Source organism: Drosophila sechellia, chromosome 3L, assembly GCF_004382195.2.
Source record: "Drosophila sechellia strain sech25 chromosome 3L, ASM438219v1, whole genome shotgun sequence".
NCBI lineage: Eukaryota > Metazoa > Arthropoda > Insecta > Diptera > Drosophilidae > Drosophila > Drosophila sechellia.
This window is the reverse complement of record NC_045951.1, coordinates 3,153,336-3,173,332: the sequence shown is the minus strand read 5'-3', so window position 1 is coordinate 3,173,332 and position 19,997 is coordinate 3,153,336. Positions and strand designations below refer to the sequence as shown.

At 46.9% G+C, this 19,997-nt stretch overlaps 8 protein-coding genes across 15 annotated transcripts; 3 read left to right on the top strand and 5 right to left on the bottom strand.

The window, feature by feature from the left end:
- The first annotated feature begins 235 nt into the window (after positions 1-235).
- LOC6610585 lies at positions 236-2,044 on the top strand. The gene has a single exon (XM_032717707.1). The coding sequence runs from the start codon at positions 281-283 to the stop codon at positions 1,895-1,897; it is 1,617 nt and encodes a 538-aa protein (XP_032573598.1). The 5' UTR covers positions 236-280; the 3' UTR covers positions 1,898-2,044.
- LOC6610584 lies at positions 2,031-2,671 on the bottom strand. The gene is made up of 2 exons (XM_002035121.2): positions 2,626-2,671; positions 2,031-2,544 (listed from the first exon to the last, which is right to left on the bottom strand). Exons 1-2 carry the CDS (start codon positions 2,644-2,646, stop codon positions 2,128-2,130), a joined length of 438 nt encoding a protein of 145 aa, XP_002035157.1. The 5' UTR covers positions 2,647-2,671; the 3' UTR covers positions 2,031-2,127.
- Positions 2,672-2,892: 221 nt separating this feature from the next.
- On the top strand, positions 2,893-4,439 carry LOC6610583 (chitinase-like protein PB1E7.04c). 3 transcript variants are annotated; one of them, XM_032717712.1, is made up of 5 exons: positions 2,893-2,931; positions 2,986-3,198; positions 3,256-3,304; positions 4,018-4,198; positions 4,254-4,439. In XM_032717712.1, the coding sequence occupies exons 1-5, from the start codon at positions 2,908-2,910 to the stop codon at positions 4,372-4,374; spliced, it is 588 nt and encodes a 195-aa protein (XP_032573603.1). In that variant the 5' UTR covers positions 2,893-2,907; the 3' UTR covers positions 4,375-4,439. The 3 variants fall into 3 exon arrangements, with proteins under 3 accessions (XP_032573603.1, XP_032573600.1, XP_032573599.1); XM_032717709.1 differs by having other exon boundaries at positions 3,511-4,198; XM_032717708.1 differs by having other exon boundaries at positions 3,385-4,198.
- Positions 4,440-4,514: 75 nt separating this feature from the next.
- LOC6610582 lies at positions 4,515-5,115 on the bottom strand. The gene is made up of 3 exons (XM_002035119.2): positions 5,010-5,115; positions 4,807-4,946; positions 4,515-4,748 (listed from the first exon to the last, which is right to left on the bottom strand). The coding sequence occupies exons 1-3, from the start codon at positions 5,034-5,036 to the stop codon at positions 4,625-4,627; spliced, it is 291 nt and encodes a 96-aa protein (XP_002035155.1). The 5' UTR covers positions 5,037-5,115; the 3' UTR covers positions 4,515-4,624.
- A 91-nt stretch (positions 5,116-5,206) lies between these two features.
- LOC6610581 lies at positions 5,207-6,094 on the bottom strand. Its single transcript, XM_002035118.2, has 3 exons — positions 5,943-6,094; positions 5,741-5,880; positions 5,207-5,677 (listed from the first exon to the last, which is right to left on the bottom strand). The coding sequence occupies exons 1-3, from the start codon at positions 6,087-6,089 to the stop codon at positions 5,536-5,538; spliced, it is 429 nt and encodes a 142-aa protein (XP_002035154.2). The 5' UTR covers positions 6,090-6,094; the 3' UTR covers positions 5,207-5,535.
- On the bottom strand, positions 6,091-7,329 carry LOC6610580 (integumentary mucin C.1). Of its 2 annotated transcripts, XM_002035117.2 has the most exons (5): positions 7,214-7,329; positions 7,059-7,155; positions 6,687-7,002; positions 6,343-6,627; positions 6,091-6,290 (listed from the first exon to the last, which is right to left on the bottom strand). In XM_002035117.2, exons 1-5 carry the CDS (start codon positions 7,238-7,240, stop codon positions 6,167-6,169), a joined length of 849 nt encoding a protein of 282 aa, XP_002035153.2. In that variant the 5' UTR covers positions 7,241-7,329; the 3' UTR covers positions 6,091-6,166. The 2 variants fall into 2 exon arrangements, with proteins under 2 accessions (XP_002035153.2, XP_032573604.1); XM_032717713.1 differs by lacking the exon at positions 6,343-6,627.
- An 85-nt stretch (positions 7,330-7,414) lies between these two features.
- Positions 7,415-13,699, bottom strand: LOC6610579 (girdin). Of its 5 annotated transcripts, none has more exons than XM_002035116.2 (9): positions 13,212-13,698; positions 11,940-12,676; positions 11,600-11,878; positions 9,479-11,537; positions 9,182-9,420; positions 9,047-9,122; positions 8,823-8,986; positions 8,586-8,690; positions 7,415-8,373 (listed from the first exon to the last, which is right to left on the bottom strand). In XM_002035116.2, the coding sequence occupies exons 1-9, from the start codon at positions 13,278-13,280 to the stop codon at positions 7,956-7,958; spliced, it is 4,146 nt and encodes a 1,381-aa protein (XP_002035152.1). In that variant the 5' UTR covers positions 13,281-13,698; the 3' UTR covers positions 7,415-7,955. The 5 variants fall into 5 exon arrangements, with proteins under 5 accessions (XP_002035152.1, XP_032573594.1, XP_032573595.1 ...); XM_032717703.1 differs by having other exon boundaries at positions 7,415-8,370; XM_032717705.1 differs by having other exon boundaries at positions 8,251-8,373; positions 8,626-8,690; positions 13,212-13,699.
- A 370-nt stretch (positions 13,700-14,069) lies between these two features.
- Positions 14,070-19,881, top strand: LOC6610578 (titin homolog). The gene is made up of 4 exons (XM_032718361.1): positions 14,070-14,444; positions 14,942-15,705; positions 15,755-17,168; positions 17,263-19,881. The coding sequence occupies exons 1-4, from the start codon at positions 14,366-14,368 to the stop codon at positions 19,332-19,334; spliced, it is 4,329 nt and encodes a 1,442-aa protein (XP_032574252.1). The 5' UTR covers positions 14,070-14,365; the 3' UTR covers positions 19,335-19,881.
- Positions 19,882-19,997: the final 116 nt, after the last annotated feature.

Below are 19,997 nucleotides of genomic sequence, written 5' to 3'. Positions count from 1 at the left end.
GGGGACGGTAAAATTTGAAATCACTTGAGTGGGTTTAGGAAGAAACAAATTGGAAAGTTTTTGTTGGTAAATTAGCTTAAAAGCAGACCTATCACATTCGGAGAAAATAATTGCTTGTGAGCAAAACCTGCTACGAGCCAACTTGTTACCACTTAAGTATAAAATGTCTTATTAAAAAAAATCAATTCTGTTATCGATTCATCTTTCTATCGATATCTCCAGCTGACGCTAAAACTTCCACCACTAATAACATAAAAGTTGTTTGCTTACATTTAAACAAATGGGCGGCACTAAGTGTTGTTTTCGTGATTGTCCGGTGGGTTCTAGCCGCAACCCCAGTATGCACTTCTTCAAGTTCCCCGTTAAGGATCCGAAAAGGTTGAAAGATTGGGTGAGGAATTGTTCAAACCCTGACGTTTCAAATGCACCGCCGTCCAAACTGGCAGCCAAAACAGTTTGTGCCCGGCACTTTCGTGCGGAATGCTTCATGAACTACAAAATGGACAGACTCATCCCCATGCAGACGCCTACTTTGTTCAGGATCAACAGGGATCTGGCACTAGACTATGCAGATCTCGACCAGAACGGTGAAGCTCTTCTCGTGAAGTTGACGCCTCCAAAGCAGCAACACCTAATACCACCTAAGGATTTCGAGTGTCCTCTGGGATTCGTGGATGGTGAGACACAGAACGTGGAGGTTGTTAAGAAACGAAATACAGTTGAGTTGACAGAAGAGGAGGAGCAGCGAAAAGGAAAAGACGAAGCCGACGAAGTTTCCGGAAATCTCCATGTGCTGGGTACGGAGCAGGAACAGGCTTTTGTACCGAAGGAGAAAGCAACGGCGGCGAACAAGAGTTCTACATCAACAAGCGCTTCGGCTATGCCTCAAAACATTCTAGATATAATAAGTCAACTACAGCCTTCATTGGGCATCAAATTGATTAAAAGACCAGTAAAGAGTCAACCAGGAAGCGAGAATGAGTTGCCTCAGCTTGAAGAGCAGCTCCCAAAAGAACAAACTGATGAACAAACAACCAAGGAATCAGAAAAGCATAATAAATCGACAAGTTGTATTATTGACGTGTACCGACCAATTAAAGGGACTGTGGTTAGAAAACGTGGGATGCAGGAGTCAGATGCTGATAGACTGAACGAAGAGCAATCCACCAAGGAGCAGACTAAGAAAAGGAAGCTACCCCAAGAAGCACAAAAGACTGACTCCCAAGCTACACCTGACAACGGTACGATATTGAACCGATGTAGACAATTGCAAGAGAAATTCTGGGATGAGCAGAATACTCCGAAATTGGAGAAACCTACCCAATCCATCCAAATTAATCTTAGTTCTAGCAATAAAAATAGTCAAAGTGATTCCATTTCCGAAACCTTATCTGAATCTTTTCTAAACCTTGAAGAGAGCATACCACTTAGTACTGACAGTGAGGACGAGTCTGAACCAGATGAAAAACCATCTTCCTCGGAAGATGCCCAGCGCGATAAGCTTCTTCAGCAGTACGACAAACTGCAGGCCGAGTTTGAAAAGCTGTCGGAGGAGAATGCGAAACTAAAACGACTGCAAGCGGAGTCCCCGAAGACTTCAGATCCAATCAAACCCGCTGCTGTTTCCCTCAGCAAACCCCATCTGTACATGGCAATAAAGAAATACGTGGGGCCCACGATGGCCGCCTTGCTGCGCATGGAAATGTTTGGCGGCTCTGAGGATCGCACTTGGAAGGATGACGAGCGAGAGTTTGCCACAGAACTACTCCAACTGGGCGACGAGGTGTACAAGTACTGTTGCGACGAGTGGCGCTTCCGCCTGCCATCGATGCGGATTGCACGCTCCTGGCTGGAGAAAAAGAATACGGAAAATTCGGAAGAGTTTCTAGACTTATAGATTATTTTGCCATTATTGACTTGGCAATTTGAGGGGTATTTTACTGATAAATTATTTTATATATTACTTTTAATCATAACATCAGTTCCGGATTCATCTAATAAAATAGGTGTATATTAAAAACGCTTTAAAATCCATTTACGCAAATCTAATTTTTATTAATTACAAAAGCAATATTATTAGGCAAAAGCATTTGTTTATATCCTTTTTACACACAATAGTTAGCGAAGCTAATTTAAGTGGCAGATGATGGAGTCATCAGTGGCCTTGGTGACGCAGATCTCCTGGGTGGAGGCGTCACAGAAGTAACCATCCGGGCAGCTGCCCGTCACATTTGTGGGCGTTATGGCGCCAAAGCAGAAGGCAAATGTGGAGCGCGAGGTGCAGGCGAATGTGTAGTTGGGAGCACACTGGCCACAGCTATCCGTGTCGCCGCAGCTGGCGGGAATCTCGCTCCTCTGGAAACAGATCACTGGCTGGTCCGTGCACACCAGGCCATCCGTGCAGACGAAGGTCTGGTTAGTATTCGGCTGAGTGGCGCCGAAGCACAAATTGTAGGCGGTCTGGTTGATGCAGGAGGCTCCATTTGACTGGCATACATTACAGTCTGCCTGGATCCAAGCGATTGGCAAGGCTACCAAGGCAATCTGAAATGATATAAGGAATATTGAGATACGACTTTGTGGCAACTTGGTTTGAAAACTATTTCAAGGGTTTCTTTAACTTACCAAACCGAGCAATTTGTACATCTTAACCACTGCGTGGATCTACTGCGAATGATCAAGTGCCTAAGTACCAGTCTTATTTGTACATTTTGGCAGCCTTGCCGAATTATGTTCTATGGCATCGTAAAATTTGGGAGCCTTGGGTAATAAGAATAGCTGGTTATCTTTTTATGGGCGTCAAGCAAACGCTAACTGAGGGTGTGGTCGGGCTTAGGCTCTATAAAGAGAATTGGCACTTGGCCAGCCATCACAAGTAAGTTGCTCTTCCCGGCAAACAGACAAACTATGGCGGCACAAATTAGCCTACAGGTGACTCAAGATAGCACTCAGCAAAAAGAAAGTGACCCACTTCGCCTGTTCCAGGTTCTCCTGCTCCTCTGGATTTCGAATGGTGCTCTTGGGCAGTCCGGTTGTTCCGACTGCTCCTTGACAAATGAACAATATGCGTGTGTCAGTGAAACCGACTATGGGCTTTGCTTCGGTCAAGGCACCGTGGACGAAAGTGCGGTGCAAAGCTGTCGCGATGGGTACTACTGCGTCCTCGAGGGATTCTGTGCACCAATGGCCTCAGCGGAAGTGAGATTTAGTTAGCTCCGTGGCGACTTGCAAATTCTCACACTTCTTTTCCCACAGCCGGCCTGTGTCACAGCCACTTCTACGGCCACAACGGATATAGTAACAGGTTGGTATATGTAGCACATATCTCCTTTTTAATGGGTTTATTGCCTGCGGTTTTCATTATCTTGTACTTTGAACTCCAAGATTCGAGTACCCTAGAAACTACGGAGTCAACAGCAACCACCACAGCTGAAACTACCGATTCCACAGTGGCTGAAACTCCAACAACCCAGTTCACAACAGATTCAACCACTTCTGAATTTTCTACAGATTCCAGTACCGATTCTACTACATCTGAGCTCACTACGGAATCGAGTACCGATTCTACTACATCTGAAATTAGTACCGAATCGAGTACCGATTCTACTACATCTGAGCTAACTACCGAATCGAGTACAGATTCTACTACTTCTGAAATTAGTACCGAATCGAGTACCGATTCTACTACATCTGAGCTAACTACCGAATCGAGTACAGATTCTACTACTTCTGAAATTAGTACCGAATCGAGTACCGATTCTACTACATCTGAGCTAACTACCGAATCGAGTACAGATTCTACTACTTCTGAAATTAGTACCGAATCGAGTACCGATTCTACTACATCTGAGCTAACTACCGAATCGAGTACAGATTCTACTACTTCTGATATTAGTACCGAATCGAGTACGGATTCTACTACTTCTGAAATTAGTACCGAATCGAGTACGGACTCAACTACTTCTGAACTTACTACTGATTCGAGTACAGATTCTACTACATCTGAACTTACCACAGATTCAAGTACAGATTCCACCACATCTGCCACTACCACTGATTCGAGTTCTCCGCCCACAACAACTGAATCATCTACCAGTGCTCCAACTACAGTACCTTCGGAAATAGATCCCAATGCCTATTGTGCAAAGTTGAAGGCCAAAGGATACTTCCGAGTTGAGACCGATACAACGTGTCAAATGCAAGTATATTTATCATCTTCAAGATGCGTTGGTCTTAAGTGTTGGACTTTCTAGGTATGTCTACTGCTATAAATTGAGTCTGGATTACCTGGGTTGGCTTTACTATTGCAACACCAATGAATACTACAATTCGGAAACAGAGTCCTGCCAATCCACACGACCGAGCAACTGCTGAGTACCAACGATTAATGAGGTTCATTCATATTACTTCCAGTTAGCCATAAAGAAAGATACAAACGATTCTGTCTGGGATTTTGATTGGGTAATTGCCACTGGTTGCTTAGGAACCTGGAAAATATTTTACTTCCAATTTAGTTTTTATTTTATTGGTTTTAATATAATAAGTTAATAATACATATGTAAAATCTACTGCACTACTATTCAACTATGAATTTTATGACTATGTATTTTAAGACTTCCACACATTAGACACATCCAGCTGGTTTGCTGACACTGCAGAATTCGAGATCGGCATCAAAGAATTGCCCGCTCTTGCAGCTTTTGATTAGAGCCCTCGTTGAGTCATCGACTTTATAACAATAGACGAAACTGAAAGTGAATTTCCATTTAGTAGGTGGTAATCCGTATAATCCGTCGAGTTGCTTACGTTGCGCATGTGGAGTCATTCTGGTTCGCTATTATGACCGACTTATCCACATTCTGACACGCCTCATCCGCACTCCAGGTGCCCGCGTCCAGATCCTTTAGCGCAGGCGCTGCCCCGGCAAGCAGGCATTGGACCAGGAGCTATTATGGAGTGGATTCGTTTGATTGGGGATATGGATCCGAGGGCAGTCCTTGCATAGTTACCAGTGATACAATTAGACTCGTCCACATTGTCGATTTAACCTTGCTACACTTCGCACACTGAAACCTTGAAGCGCCAAAGCGGCCTTTAAATACCAGTAGGATTTAATCTGTAGAATCGTTTATCTCGGAACGCTTTGGCAATGTAGAATGTATTTAATGTTTATTGCGTAGGTTTATTAATTTGTTTTGTCACCCGTTCTCGTACTCGTATGTACTTCGTTTATGGACTTCTCAGATATGTGCAAATTTCTGGGTAAACTCTGGGTGTTGTCAAGAACTATAATCCGGGTGTTTTGATTATGCAGAAATGAATCCATTCGCTGAAAACCATATATGCCACTTCCTACCGAAAGCATTGAAAACGCATCAAGTGCTTATCTTGAAAAATGCTATCATTTTTAATTAGTTTTTATTGGCATCAAGATATGAAACATTTATAAGCTTTGGGTTCCAAGAAATTCAGATACAATAATCTGGCTTATTGGCGCTGCAGAAGTTCAAAGTGGCATGGAAGATGTGGTGGGATTTAGTTGGTTGGTGCCTCTGCAGAACATTCAGCTGGAACTTCAGACCTGCACATTTTCAAATTGTGATCAAAGTACTGGTTGCTTTTGCAGCTCCTAATCAACGAATAAACTGATCCATTTACCACGTAACAATAAACGTAGCTGGTAATGTGGTGGTAGCTGTTAGTATAATTTTGGTTATTTTACGCCATAGACTTCACCTACGTTCTACAAGTTGGATCAGCCTGGTTTTCCATTAGGGTGGTGATTGTAACTTCACTGCAGGCTTCTTCCGCACTCCAAGTCTTGGAGTTCTGGTCGTCAAACTCTGGAGCTGGCAAAGCCGAGAGGCAATGAGCCAGCAACTGAAATATATACATACATATATTTGATTAGCACAGGTAAAATATATTTTTAAAGACCTCACCAGTATAAACATTATACGCAGCCACATGATTAGCTTAACCCATTGCCTTTCGCTTTGTGAAGCATCAGAGCTCCGCCTGGCTCTTAAATAGTTACTGGAGTGGCCTGTTCCCCCGCCTATCTTGCCAATTTTAGAAAATGGTATCATATGATTGTTTTATACTGATATTTTATTGGTTTCAATAAATCTGATAATGATCGATTACTGCTGTTAAACGGTCTGAATTAGGTGCAATAATCCGGTTTATCTTCGCCGCAGGCTTTCAAGGAAGCATCAAAATATTGGTTGGTCTTACAGTTCCTTATCAAAGCTGTTGCCGATCCATTGATAAAATAACAAAATAGATACCTAGAAGAATCGTTTATGTGAGTTGTTCCCTGGAAATTCGTTGTCTACTTACGTGGTGCAGGTGGGATCGTCTTGGTTTTGAAACAAAGTGGTCCTAGTGACAGTCAGGCAGGTTTTCTCCGCACTCCAGGGTTCTGCTGTGGTGGTACTCGCCGCTGTTGTGGCCACGGTGGTGGTGGTTGGGGTTGTGGTGGCCACAGTGGTTGTCGCCTCCACGCATCCATCGGGCTTTGTGGCGGTACAAGCCTTCAAGCTGGTACTAAAATACTGATTAGCCTTGCATGAAGTGACCTTTGTCGAATGGGTTCCGTCGTCATCAACTGTACAGGTTATAAAACTGAAAAGTGTACTCTTAAGTCTAGCATCGAAATCCATTTTCAGCTGTAGGGTATTCACGTGGTGCAGGTGGGATCATCTACGTTTTCGAAAAAGGTGTTTTTAGTGTATTGCTGACAGATATCGTCGGCATCCCACGGAGCTTCAGTAGTCGGGATCTCAGTGGTTGTTGTGGTAGTGGGGATAGCAGTGGTAGTTGGGACTTCAGTGGTTGTCGTGGTAGTGGGGCTGGAAGTGGTTGTACTTGTCTGGATCTCGGTGGTGGAAGTGTCCTCTTCTGTTTTGCAAACTGGATCAGCATTTTGATAGCAAGTGTAAAAGCCATCCGTGCAATAAAAATCCTTAGGACATGGCAAGAGATCATACGATGGCACTCCTGGAAATTAAAACGTTGTCACACAATGCCCTTGTTTTTAAAGACCATTTACAGACCGTCATAGCAGATGGAAAAAGTGGTTTCACTGTGACAAGCGACATTGCTGGCACTTTGACACACATTGCACGTGGCCGCCAAATATCGGATCGTAAGCTTGAGTTTATTAAAAAGTGATTATTAGACGGAAGTGCGCACAGTTTGTAGTAGTTACCAGTAGAACAAGCGCCTTTAGCCACATCTTTTTTGTCTCCAGTCGCCTTTCATTCTAAAATACTGGGGACAAACGAAGCACCTTATATGTATGTTTGGTTATCTTTAGAGACTTGCCGAAAAAGTGAGATATTTTCTGTATGTTTGCTTAGCTTTATTGCGGTGTTAGGCTTTGCGTCAATAAATAGTACAAGGCTACAAGTAATTTATAAAAATATATTCACAAATTGAAGGCGCGTTTGTTAGCTGATAGCAGAGTTCGAGTGTGGTTTACAACATATCTAGGAATACATAGATTCGAGTCGAGTTAACAAAACACCAAATGAACGGATATAAATATATATCTTGTCTAATCAGCGAAATGGAAAGCCTTTCGCTTAGGACGTACATTGAGGCCGGTACAGCTAATATTTAACATATTACATTATAGTTTTGTGTATATAGGGGTGTATACTGGATAGTTATATGTTCGCATAGTAGTCGCGTAGTCTTCTGGAGTTTTTAGATTGCATAAATAGGTACAAAATATTGTATAGTACATAGTCTAATTGTAAAACATTTCTTAAGGCAAATCATAGCGGTTTAAGCAGCACTTTACACTTACATATGTAACTTGCTTAAGGCAACATCGATGTTCTAATGCGTTTAAAAATAAATTCGTTAATTTCTAAAACGAAATAATACTTCGTCAGCAAATGCATTATGTTCGAGTTCATGTTGTGGACGTATACTGTTCGAATGTTCTAGACGCAGCCGTACTCATACCAGATGCTATTGCTCTTGTCTTCGGTCCGCTTCCTTGCCGACTTGTCATCCTGCATGGTCGTTCCCGAGGTGCTGCCGCTGGCCTGCAGCAGAGGGCTCTGGTCCCCGCTGTTCGAGGCTCCCCCGATCGTGGTGTTTATCCGGTTGTACATGAGAAACGTGGCTGGGCCCACCGGGGCATTGTTTTCCGTACTCTTCTGAGGCGTCTGAGGTTCTGCGGATGTAGGAGTTGCGGCGCTGACGGAGCCACTGCCGCCAACAGACTGTGACTGTGCGGCGCCGGGAGTGGAGCCATCGGGAAGCTTCTGGTGCTCATCGATAAGATAAACGGTGCGTCTGGAGCCGGCCGTCCCGAGAGTCAGACTGCTCCCCGTCACGTCTGGCGCTTCAAGACTGCTGCGAAGTAAATGATTTATCAGCAACTGGTTGAATGCAAGTTTATAAAACACAGGTGGGGAGCGACAACGAAGGGAGATACGCATTGTGCAGAGGGAAAGAAGGAATGAGGATTGACAGTGGCCACTTGAATCCCCGGAACAGACTCCGATCCTTTTCAATTGGCAAGTTTTAATGGGGTAGAATGAATGTTAAACATCAAAAGCGCATACCCGTGCACGCTATTTCTACGTGAGTTATTCAAATCCGTACGTTTCTGAGCCTGCAGGCTACTGCGCACGGGGCCGCCGCGTTGGATCGAGTTATCCAGCAAATCCCTACTCCGACATAATGTACAGTGTTTGTTTGGTGCGAGTGTCGAGTTGTGTATAATACATGTAAAAAGAACAAATACCGTGAACCCAAAAATATAACAAAACATCCATTTCCATCCCAACTAAATGGCTTACCGCTGCAGACTCTGGCGGAGCGGGACATTCCTCTGGAGCAGGTGCGTGTCGGAGGCAATGGACAGTGGCTCCTCATTGCTATTATCCGACTCATTGCCGCCTGACTCGGAACCGACCACGAACTGGGAATTGGTACGCGCGTCATCTACCCAAGAGCGACGGTTCTGAAACAAAACGTTTTTATGTTATTAAGTTTCTTTACATTTAGTTGTGAGTAAACTTACTCGACTGGGCACCTTGTTCATTAGATCCGAGCTAGCTTTCTTTACTCTTCTAACCAGCATGCTGGCAAATGGTTTTCTGAAATTAAAGTGATTGCTTTAATAACAAATGTATTTTTGTATGGTTATATTATTTACTTCTTGTGCACTGTGGTCTCTGACTTCTTGTAATGCTCCATAATTTTCTCCTCCAGCTTTTCCTTCTGCCGCTTGAGGCTGTGCACCCGTTCGGTGTAGTTCTTCTCCTCCTCATGGAAGTGCTTTTTGTCCTCCAGAGATATGGCCAAAAGTTCCTGATATTGCGAGAGCAATTGGGACACGTTGTCCATCAGAGCCTTGCGCTCCGAGTCCAGTTCAGCATTGTTTTGTATTAACATCTGCATGCAAAAAGAATATTAATAGAATAGGATATTATCTTGGAACTTTTTAACCCACCTCACAACGCTGTTGAACCTTGCTATACTCCATCTGTAGGCAACGGACCTGATCGCTCTTGGCATTTAGCTCGCCGGAGAGTTCTGTGTTTTGTAACTTCAGGCTGGAGTGCTCCATGCGTACCATCTTGTACTGCTCCTGGATGTTTTTGTATTCGTTCTTGAAGCGATCGCTGGTGGCGAAAAGATTGCGGAAGTCGTCTGTCAGTTTGGAGTGCTCCGTACGCAGGATTGACAGATCCTCGCTGCATGTTTTCATGTTGTTGTTCTGAATGGTCAACTCCTCAATGCGTTGCTCCAATGCAGACTGCTGTTCACGGGTATCTCGCAGCTCCTGACGCAAATCCCGCACTGCAGCCTTTAGCTGCTCCTTGTCCTTATTCAGGGACTCGTACTCCGCGGAGAGTTGATCATGCAGGCATTGCAACGTTACCTGATCCTGCAAAGCATGTTTGTGCTCCTGCTGCAGTGAATCGATTTCTTTGAGCAGCGTATCTTTTTCGGCAGCCAACTGGGAGTTGGCCAGCTGTAGGGCTACATGCTGCGTGTTCAGCGAAGTTATTTGCGAGCCCAGAGCAGCCACGTCCACGCTAAGACGAGCATTCTCCGTCTGAAGCTGAGTGTTGGAATCCTTAATACGGGTCAGCTCTGCTGATTCTCGTGCTGGACTTAGACGTAACTTGTGTTCGAAGCGAAGTTCCTGCGAAGATGGTTGAGCTGGTGCAGGAGCTGGAGTAGCCGCGAGTTCAATGTTCTTTTCCACCGTAAAGATCTCCTGACGGTGGCATAGCACACACATGTCGGATTTGACGCCACCTTCTCGGTCCTCCTCCTCCAGCTGCTCTCGGGTCACGTTTAGCATTATCTCGCGAACTGTTTTAAAAGTCTCCGGGTTGCGCACCAACTTCTCCACCACATGCTCCACATTGAGCTCACCGGGCTCTTCGTCCGCCAGTCCTAGTTTCTCCAAGTTGTTTCGCACTTTCTTCGTTACTAGAGTACCAGTGACCAAGTCGTTTCGAAGAGTGCTTATCATCTCTTGATCAATGATGCGCTGTGAAGCTAGCTCTTGGTTTTGCTTCTCAAGTTCCACAAGCTTTTGATGCACTTGCTCCGAATCTTCAAGTGCTTTGCCCAGCTTTTGTAGTTCTTTGCTCTGTACATCGAGCCGATTAATACTGTCGTCCAGCTGCACAGACTTTTCCTCGCTACCCTCTTTGAGTTTGGACACTTCCTTAAGCAGGCTAGCGTTTTCGCGCTCGTACGTGGAGACCTTTGCTTCGATCTCATAGAGCTTCTGCTTAGTAAGCTCGTATTGCCTTGATTTTTCCAAGTATTGCTCTAGTTCCTTTGTCTTGCTCTCCGCCAACCGTTCAAGATCGTCGGCTCTTCGCTGAATGCTTTCGTTAAGGGTTTGAATACGTTGCTTTTCTTTGTTTAGGGTTTCGACATGCTGCTCGGCATCAGAAAGCTTTTGACGGTCAGCCTCGCGTTCCATGCTCTGTCGATCGTAGCTCTTTTGGCGATTATCCACCGCATCCTGTAACTTTTTGTTCTCTTCCAGGGCATTTTTAAAGACCCCTTCCAGTTCGACATTCTGCTGAGTCAGACGATGGATGTTTTCTTGCATCTGTTCAATTTTTAGAGACAGCTTTTTCTTCTCCTTCTCCAGTTCAAGCATCTTGCTGGTGGATTCGTGGAAGCTACTTTCTTTTAACTGTTCCAGAGCGGCGGTCAAACGACGGTTCTCCAGCTCGAGCTTGAGTGCACGGGTCTGAGCATTGTTCGTTAGCTGTTCCGAAAGACTATTGTCGCCTGAGTTGCAATCGTCTTCGTTTTCGGAAAAGGATTTATCCAAATCCATCGTCGAGTTGAGATTCCTGGCTACCAGTTGCAGTTGCGCGTTCTCCTCCAGCAACTCCTCTAGCTTGGAGCGATCTACGTCCCGTTCGAGAGCCATGTCGTTGAGCTTCTGTTTGTATTTAATAATCTCGGATTCCAGAGAGATGGCATGCTCAGACCTTTTTCGGTAACGCTGCAACTGCTCCTCCAGCATTTCCCTGAGAAGGTGAAAGGGTATAGGTTAGAAAACATTTATTGGTATTTTGTTTGGCTAATATACTTGGATTCAAGCAGCACACGGTTGTCCTCCCGCAGTTCCTCAACGCGGGATTTATAAAAGTCGGAGTCTCCGAGTTTCTCGCGGTACTTCTGAACTTCCACCTCCAGGCGATCAGCTCTTTCAGCCCTTTCCCGGAGGATGTCTACCTCGTCACGATATGCAGATGCCCGCTTGGCCTCCGTAAACCATTCTTGGCTTTCCTGGCGCAGCTTGTCAAAGCGAGCCTTCTTGTCATCCAACTCCTCACGTAGCTCCAAAAGATTCTCGGACTTTTCCTCGCTTAAAGAAAGTTAAAGGAGTTTGAATAATTATTGGGTTAGTAAATAATAGCTTATCTTACAGTTCCTGACGCAGCTTGCGGTTCTTCGAACGCAGATCGGCACATTCTACGGCAAGGTGATTGCTTTCCGAATTGGAAGAAGATGAAGGTGTCGAGGTGGCAGTTCCGTTTGAAGGGGAACGTGTAACGCTGACACCTTGCCCACATTCCACCAAATTTTCGCTGGCTGCCATTTCGCTCTCCACGCACGCCAAATCGATCCACTTGAGATACATGACGTCCCGCTCCTTGGTCAGGCGCAGAATGTGCGTGTACATGCTCTGCGGCGTAAGTCTCTCCAAGGAGTCCTCGGTAAGCACCAAACTATGGCTGTCGGTCACCTGTTTGATCAGTCCCACAATAGCGTGCTGCGTTTCCAAGTCCAGCTCCTTGATGCGAGCAATAAACAGCTCCTTGTTGGGACATTGCACAGCTGCGCCGAGCAACAGGGTCAGCAAGGTCTTCATCTGTTCGAGCCCGTTCTTACTCTCCGGATGATGACCCAAGGTGAAGGCATCGGGTAGGACCAGTATGGTTTGCCCAAGCTCCTCCTCAAAGAAAGACTTTAGATTCCTCACAACGCACTCGAAGTTCTTGGCCCTCGCGATGCTGAGAGATTTCCCGTTAAGATCGGTCAATTCGCTGGGATTATTCTGCGGCTCGGGGTCGATTTGCAGCCAGACGCTGTGGATTATGTGGCCATCCAGCAGGGAGGTGTATCCGGCGAGAAGCTCGGCACGTGGCAGACATGATTCCAGCTGTAAAGGAAGAAAATACCAGTTTTAGATACGGAATCCGACAAAGCGAGCGTGAATATGTTTATTAGCTGGACAAGAGCTCATTACGCTTCTCCTCCGTTCTCATTGTACCGCTAGCAGTCTTGAGCAAGTTACAATGACCTTGGTTCTTTGGCGACAAACAGTCAAAAAAATAAGAGCTCGAAGTGGAGTTGATACATATGTTTGATATGATTATAAATTAAAGAGATTTCATATACAATACACCTGCTTTCGTCGTAACGGAATCAATTTAACTAAGCTAATGCTTTGGATATCTATAATTATTCGCTTTTTGGAGTTTCCCTGTAACGTACGATTCTATTTCGTTGACCCCAGCTGTGTGCGTGTGTGTTTGTAAGCAGGTTGTTCTCACGACTTTGTTGTTGATTTCGCCTTTTCCATATGCGAGCGATTGGCAATCGAACACTTGAATTATTTATGCCAAGCACATAGGCCCACTGGCGATGCAAATATCGAGCATGTTTATCCGTAACGCCCGCAGTACTCTACTCACCCAAGAAATTATGGACGAATTAACAAACTCATCAATTTCCATTGGCGTCGCGGTCGCAGTGCCAGCCATTGTTTGTGTTGTTATTGTTATTGGACGGACGGGCGGAATAGGTAAGTGCAGGTATGTATGAGTGTGTGAGTTCGTATCGCTGCACCTGCCGCAAAGGAACAGCTGCGGCTCCACCAAATTGCTATGCTAGGCGAGATAGTTTCTATTTTTCCAACAAGTGAAGTCCAACAACAGCCTCCCGAAATTTATGCCAAGGACGGGGCATTTTCACATTGCACATGCAGGCAAGTCGTAAGATCACAGTTGTAACAACACTAAAATACGTTGGAGAGCACTTCGCGGATTAAATTGGCCTTAACAAACTAGGGAACAAGGAACACTACAAGGCAGCACTCTAAAAAATTAGAGAAATATTTTTGGGAAGACTGGACTGTTGGAAAAAAAGCATAATTTGTGCCGGTGATGACACTTCGCTACTGCTGCCAACTATCGAATGCGGTGGAGAGGTCTAGCGATGGAACTTTGCGACAAGTAGCTTAACTTGTACCTAGCTAGAAAGTAGCTAAATCCCACAAATGCACAGAGATGGTTAATTGACATAGAATAATGCTCTTTTGACGTTTATCAAATGAATTGGTAATATCGTTGATGGCATGCATTGCTACTGAGACTTATTTTACAATGCAAGCGGCTAGTTTTGTGTGGGTTAATTAAGGGTTATCGGTCAAACTAAATTCTTGAAAAGTAGCCAGAAGGAAGCTAGGTCACTTGCTAACCGATTGCAGCTCCTACCGATGTCGATAGCTGCTGTCGAGCCCATCAGAATTCAAATCTGAAAGAGAGCAGAAAGCTTTCGTGGATCGGTGGATGAGGAGGAGGATGCTGGGCTGACGAACCGATCGGAACGGATTATTTAACGCGCCGCAAAAATGGCAACGCTTGCAAACAAAAGCCTACAAACGCTACGAAAGTTACTTTACTAGAAACTAACCGACCTGAAGTGGAAATAGTTGGAGTGCAAAGTGTTGTTATTGGCGATTCGAAAACGACGGGTTAAGTTAAGTTAATTCCGACTGTCTATATATAGATCCTCTGTATAGGCAAGGAAAATATTGCAAATAGGTTAAATATCTAAATATCTCAAAATGGGAAATCAGCCGGGAAAGCTGCACACGAATCCACAAGGCGGTCGCCCCAAAAAGAATGTCCACTGGAAGTCCGCAGGCAAGTAGAAAAGTAGTAACTCCATATCCCATCAGTATCCCGGTCCCAGTACGTATTCCTACCCGAATTTCAAGATATTAGAGGAGGCCCCACATAGCTGTCTGTCTGGTGGGAGCGCTAGAAATGGGTCTATTTTTAGCCACTCGCACACTCAGTGGTTGCCGTGTTCGTCTGTTTGGCCCCAAAATCTCGCAACGTCAAAGTAATGTTGTCGTTTGAAAAGCGGAAGAATCATTATGCTGAGATAGAATCTTTCGTAGGTGCATAATTTCTAAGGCCATTTAAGGGCTACAGTATGGAACTGGGACAGGAATATCTTAGCAATGCAATCTTTGTGTATCGAAATTGTTTCTCTAAAACTATACTACTTATATATCTTAGGTTTTCTTAATTAAAAATAAAATATTCCCCTATTTCGATCAAAGTTTATCTTTTCCCGCATCATATGAGATTTTTAGATTAAATAGTACATTTCAATTTATTTGTTCCCCAATCAGAGCGACCCTCTCCGCCTGGCCGACCCATCCTGACGCCTGTGGCACTGCCGGAGCAGCAACCGGACGTGGTGAACCTGCGCTGGGATCGGCCACTCCACGATGGAGGTTCACCCATCACTGGCTATACGGTGGAGCACCGGCGCATGGGGTCACCCCACTGGGTAAGAGCCACGCCCACTCCCGTGGACCGCTGCGATGTGTGCATCAGTGGACTGGAGCCGGGATGGCGTTACCAGTTTCGTTGCTTTGCCGAGAACATTGTGGGGCGATCCGATGCCAGCGAGCTATCCGATCCGCTGACGGTGACGCTGCAGCGAAATGCCATAACCGTGCCCCGGTTCATCGACGAACTGGTGGACACGAATGCCGTGGAAGACGAGCGTATCGAGTTCCGCGTCCGCATTCTTGGCGAACCGCCGCCGGAGATCAACTGGTTTAAGGACGGCTACGAGATCTTCAGCAGTCGCCGCACCAAGATCGTCAACGACAACGAGGCCAGTGTCCTGGTGATCCACCAAGTGGCACTGACCGACGAGGGCGAGATAAAATGCACGGCCACCAACCGAGCGGGACATGTGATTACCAAGGCAAGGTTGATGGTGCAGGCTCCTCCCAAGATCCGATTACCCCGCACCTACGAGGATGGACTGATTGTTGAGGCGGATGAAGTGTTGCGCCTCAAAGTGGGCGTGGCTGGACAGCCACCGCCCGCTATTACGTGGCTCCATGAGGGCGAGGTCATCGCTCCAGGTGGACGCTTTGAGGTGGGTCATCTTTTTAGCCACTACATAAATAACTCGCCTCCCATTGCAGGTCTCCAACACGGAGAAGAACTCGCTACTCAAGATCGACAATGTACTTCGAGAAGATCGCGGCGAGTATATGGTGAAGGCTTGGAATCGATTGGGTGAGGACAGTACCTCCTTTTTGGTTACAGTGACAGCCAGGCCCAATCCACCGGGTACTCCCAAACTGAATATGTCCTTTGGCAAGTCGGCCACTCTTTCCTGGACGGCTCCACTCGACGACGGAGGCTGTAAGATTGGCAACTACATAGTTGAATATTTCCGAGTGGGCTGGAACGTCTGGCTGAAGGCGGCCACCACTCGGGCACTGAACACCACACTTCACGATCTGATAGAGGGTTCCGAGTACAAATTTCGGGTGAAGGCGGAGAATCCATATGGCCTGAGCGAACCGTCGGGCGAATCGGAGCTGCTCTTCATCCCGGATCCAAAGCGGGGAATCACCAAACCAAAATCAGCCACAAGGATAGCCGGAGATGAGAAGGACAAGCCCAAGGCAGGAGCTGGAGGGATGCAGGTGCCACCGCGCAGGAAGACTTTATCTCCTCCACGGCCTCAAGCAGATGCCTCCACGGGCATGTCACCCAAGCAGTCGCCCAGTGCGAAGCGGAAACCGAAGCCTCAGCTCATAGACAACGAGCAACTGACCCACGAAATGTCCTACGGAACTTCGGATCATGCTCTAAAGATGGACGTGCGCAAAAGTCCTTCGCTAAGTAGCGCCGATTTGGTTAATAAGCCCACGATAGATAGTTCCAATCCAAAGCTCAACCTGACCCTGGTTACCACTACACTGGCACCGCTGGACAAGTCTGTACCATCACCCAAGGCACCCAGGACACCAGCTACCTCTCCCTTAAAACTCTTCAATCCTAAGCCCTCTGGAGCCCCTAAAGATAGGTCACCAGTGCAGCCAAAACCACAGCCATTGCCCACTCCGCCCAAGGAAAAACCGGATAAGGCATCACCCAACCAGAATAGGAGCTTAAGTCCACCCAACAAGAGGCAACCACCGCCTCTTCGCAAGAGTCCCACGCCACCGGAACCTATAAAGGTTACCCCAGCTCTGTTGAGGAGTGCGGAGCCCGTTCAACTGGGAGTCAACCAGAATGTAAGACGATTCTCTGGACAAGCCCTAAGCCCGGCCAAAAATGTGCCTACTCTGGCGTTGGCAGTGGCTTCCGGTGTGTCAGCTGTAATTGGCGAGAAGCTGCCCACTATCGAAATAAGTGCTCCACCAACGCCCCAGGAGGAGGAACCTCCAGTACCAGAGCGCAGTCCGTCTCCAGAACCAACTCCAAAGTCCCAGTCCAACGCAAGGCGCTTCTCCAGGTCAGCCGACAAACACGACGACGTTCACACCAGCAATGAGTTCATGTTGGTCGTCTTCGACAAGAATAGCAAGGTCAAGGATAAGGCCAGTAAGTTTTCTGTGATAAGGATTTACAAGCTAAGGATTACCCACTAAATCACCTCATATTGTAACTAAGCCCATCCCATAATTCTCTTCCCCAGGACAAGATTCCTTTGAGCTGGACCTGGAGGACGCCATCCAGCCACCACCCATTTCGATTTCTGCGCCGGATCTGGCCTTCCTAGAGTTTACAAACTTGCACACAACCTTCCCACTGCGTCGCTCTGTTAGCTCCACGGAACTCTTGTATGAAAGGGCCATGGCCAGGTTCTACGAGGCAGTGGAACTCGAGCAGGCTTCCAAGTCCCGCAAGACGTCGCGGGACAAACTCACTCCGGTTCCCCACCAAACGCCTGCTAATCTCCGCAAGCGTCTGGGTTCCATATCGGAGGCTGAACGCTTGTCTTTCGAAAGAAGAAGCGAGATGCGTCGTCAATCGGCCGATGTGGTATCCATTTCCCGCAAATGGGACTCCAGGGAGAACGTCAACGAGATGGGTAACCTGACACGTATCCACACCACTGGACAATTGCCCTTTGAGACGCGAAAGGATCTTCGGGAGCCGGAAGCGGAAGAAGAACATGAAGATGGAGAGGAGGAACACTTAACTGCGAGCACGGCTGATGATAGCGAGGATATGGATCTGGATTATGATGAGGATGTGGACGTTGAGTATCCGCCGCAAAAGAAACTGCAGCAGCAGTCCAGCAACGACCTTGGTTCGGATTACACAGAGAGCACTGCATCCTCGGAGCAGGACTCCATCGAGAAGTTCAAGATGGAACTGCTGGCCCGCACCCGATCGCCCAGTCCTCGGGATCTGGAGACCTATCATCCACGTACCATGGGTGCTGGAACCTTTACACCATACAGGGCCCCCACTCCGGAGCAGGCTGCCGTTGTGCTCAACCGACCAGTGCCTCTGCCGAGTCCAGATTTTGTGCCCAAGCCGATCCTTAAGAGATCCTCTAATGAGCATGTGGAGCAAGCTGTTAGTCCCTTGCCGAGTAGTTTTGCCAGCCAAGCACCGATTATCATAGTGCCTCCAACTGCAACTGTAGCAACTAGCAATCCAAGCACCCTTAAAATGGACCTGGCTAAGGGTATCCAGTCCTTTTTCAGCCGCGACAAGAGATCAGCCACCGAAAAGAACACAGAGGCCAACGAGGAGATATCCAATCCATTGGAAAGGACCAATGCTGCTGCCATTGCCGCGGACTTGGAAGTCAAGAGAAAAGCTAAGGAGGAGGAAGAACTGCGTCGCAAGGAGGAGGAGCGCCTCATGCAGGAGGAGGCCCATGCAGCAGTGGATCACTACAGCGATTTGGTGAAGGAGGTGGGTAGTTCCCACAAATACCATACGCCTCTATACCTGGACCGGGATGAACTGAAGCGAGCGGCTGCTAAGGCAGCAGCGGAAACCGACGAGGAGGACATGCTCACCCATGCGGAGGAACTGAAGAAGAGACGTGTCACCGGTGGCAGTGAAGACCTGTTTCTGGCTCCTCCAGTGGTCAGGGAGAGACGGCTCTCCATCTCGGAGCGGGAGCAACTTGTCCATGTCCGGGATGCAGCCAGCAGTCTGGCATTCCACCGATCGCCCGAAAAGCCAGAATCTGACCAGGAGCACGAGTCACCGAAATCACAACAGGATGAGGAACCGGAGTACCCCACTGTGCTGGTGGTGCCGCCACCCAAATCGAAGAACAAGAACGAATCTGAGACTGAGAGCGTCATGAGCGAGATGGTGGAGGCTCGTCCGGATGCCAGGGGCCGGACGCGCTTGGTGAAGGTGAAAAGGGTGATCAGGCGAAGGGTTCCTTCGAGCACTCGATCACGTGACGCCTCACTCACCAGACGTGCGATTGCGGACGTAGAGGGCAGTCAGCAGACATCCTTGGTCCTCTCCGCCGCCGACAGGGACTTGCTGCAGAAAGCAGCCACTCTGGCCATTCTCCAGTCGGAGGAGCAGGCGCACGAGAAGGTTCGCTCGGCTCTTAGCTACTGCACGGACCTGGTCCTCTTCCTGGTCGCCTGCTATGTGTACTTGTTCAAGGACGCACGCCTGGTCCTGCCCATTCTGGGTCTCATCATCTACAGGCAGCTGGGCGAGGCGGTGCGGGGTTATGTGCCCGGCTGGCTGCGCCGCAGGTTCACCGGGGATGGTAGCTAGACCACCCAATTAGCCATACCGTCTCCGGCCCACACTGACATGCGTTTATCGGTTAAGTTAGTTTTTATTACATACGACTTATTTATACGTCTTAAGGTAAAGAAGAAGGTATCCCCCGAGTACATCGTACAAGAATCTGTATACGTAAAATCCCTGCAATCCTGCTCTGGTTGTAGCAAATAGTTATAGAGAATCACTTCCTTGATCAACATCTATGAACCAGAGTAGGGAGCTAAGAAAAAACCAAAGTTTTTTGACCCACCCATGAATATTACTCATCATTACTACCTAACTTTCATTAACATTAACCTCTATCTGCGATCATCCGTTTTCCGAAGCCCATTTCCCAAGGATAACTAACTTGTCATCATGTCTCAAAAATTGAAAACAGATTAATCCTATAAATCCCACTAGTTTTGGTTTGCTTTGTGTAAAGAAGCTATGTAAATCCTAATGTTATTAAGTGTTCGTTTGCGGTTCTATGTGGTCCATCCGGATTGTTGGTGATTCACTTGGAAAATAAAGCTTAGCATGTTATAAATTCGTATACTTTCTCTCCAAATGTTTACCAACCCGCCAGTTTATCCCAAAACACTGACTTCCGTGGGGGATTTAAAATTGGATAGACCCATAAGCAGATCGAAAAGCGCTTATCAGATGACG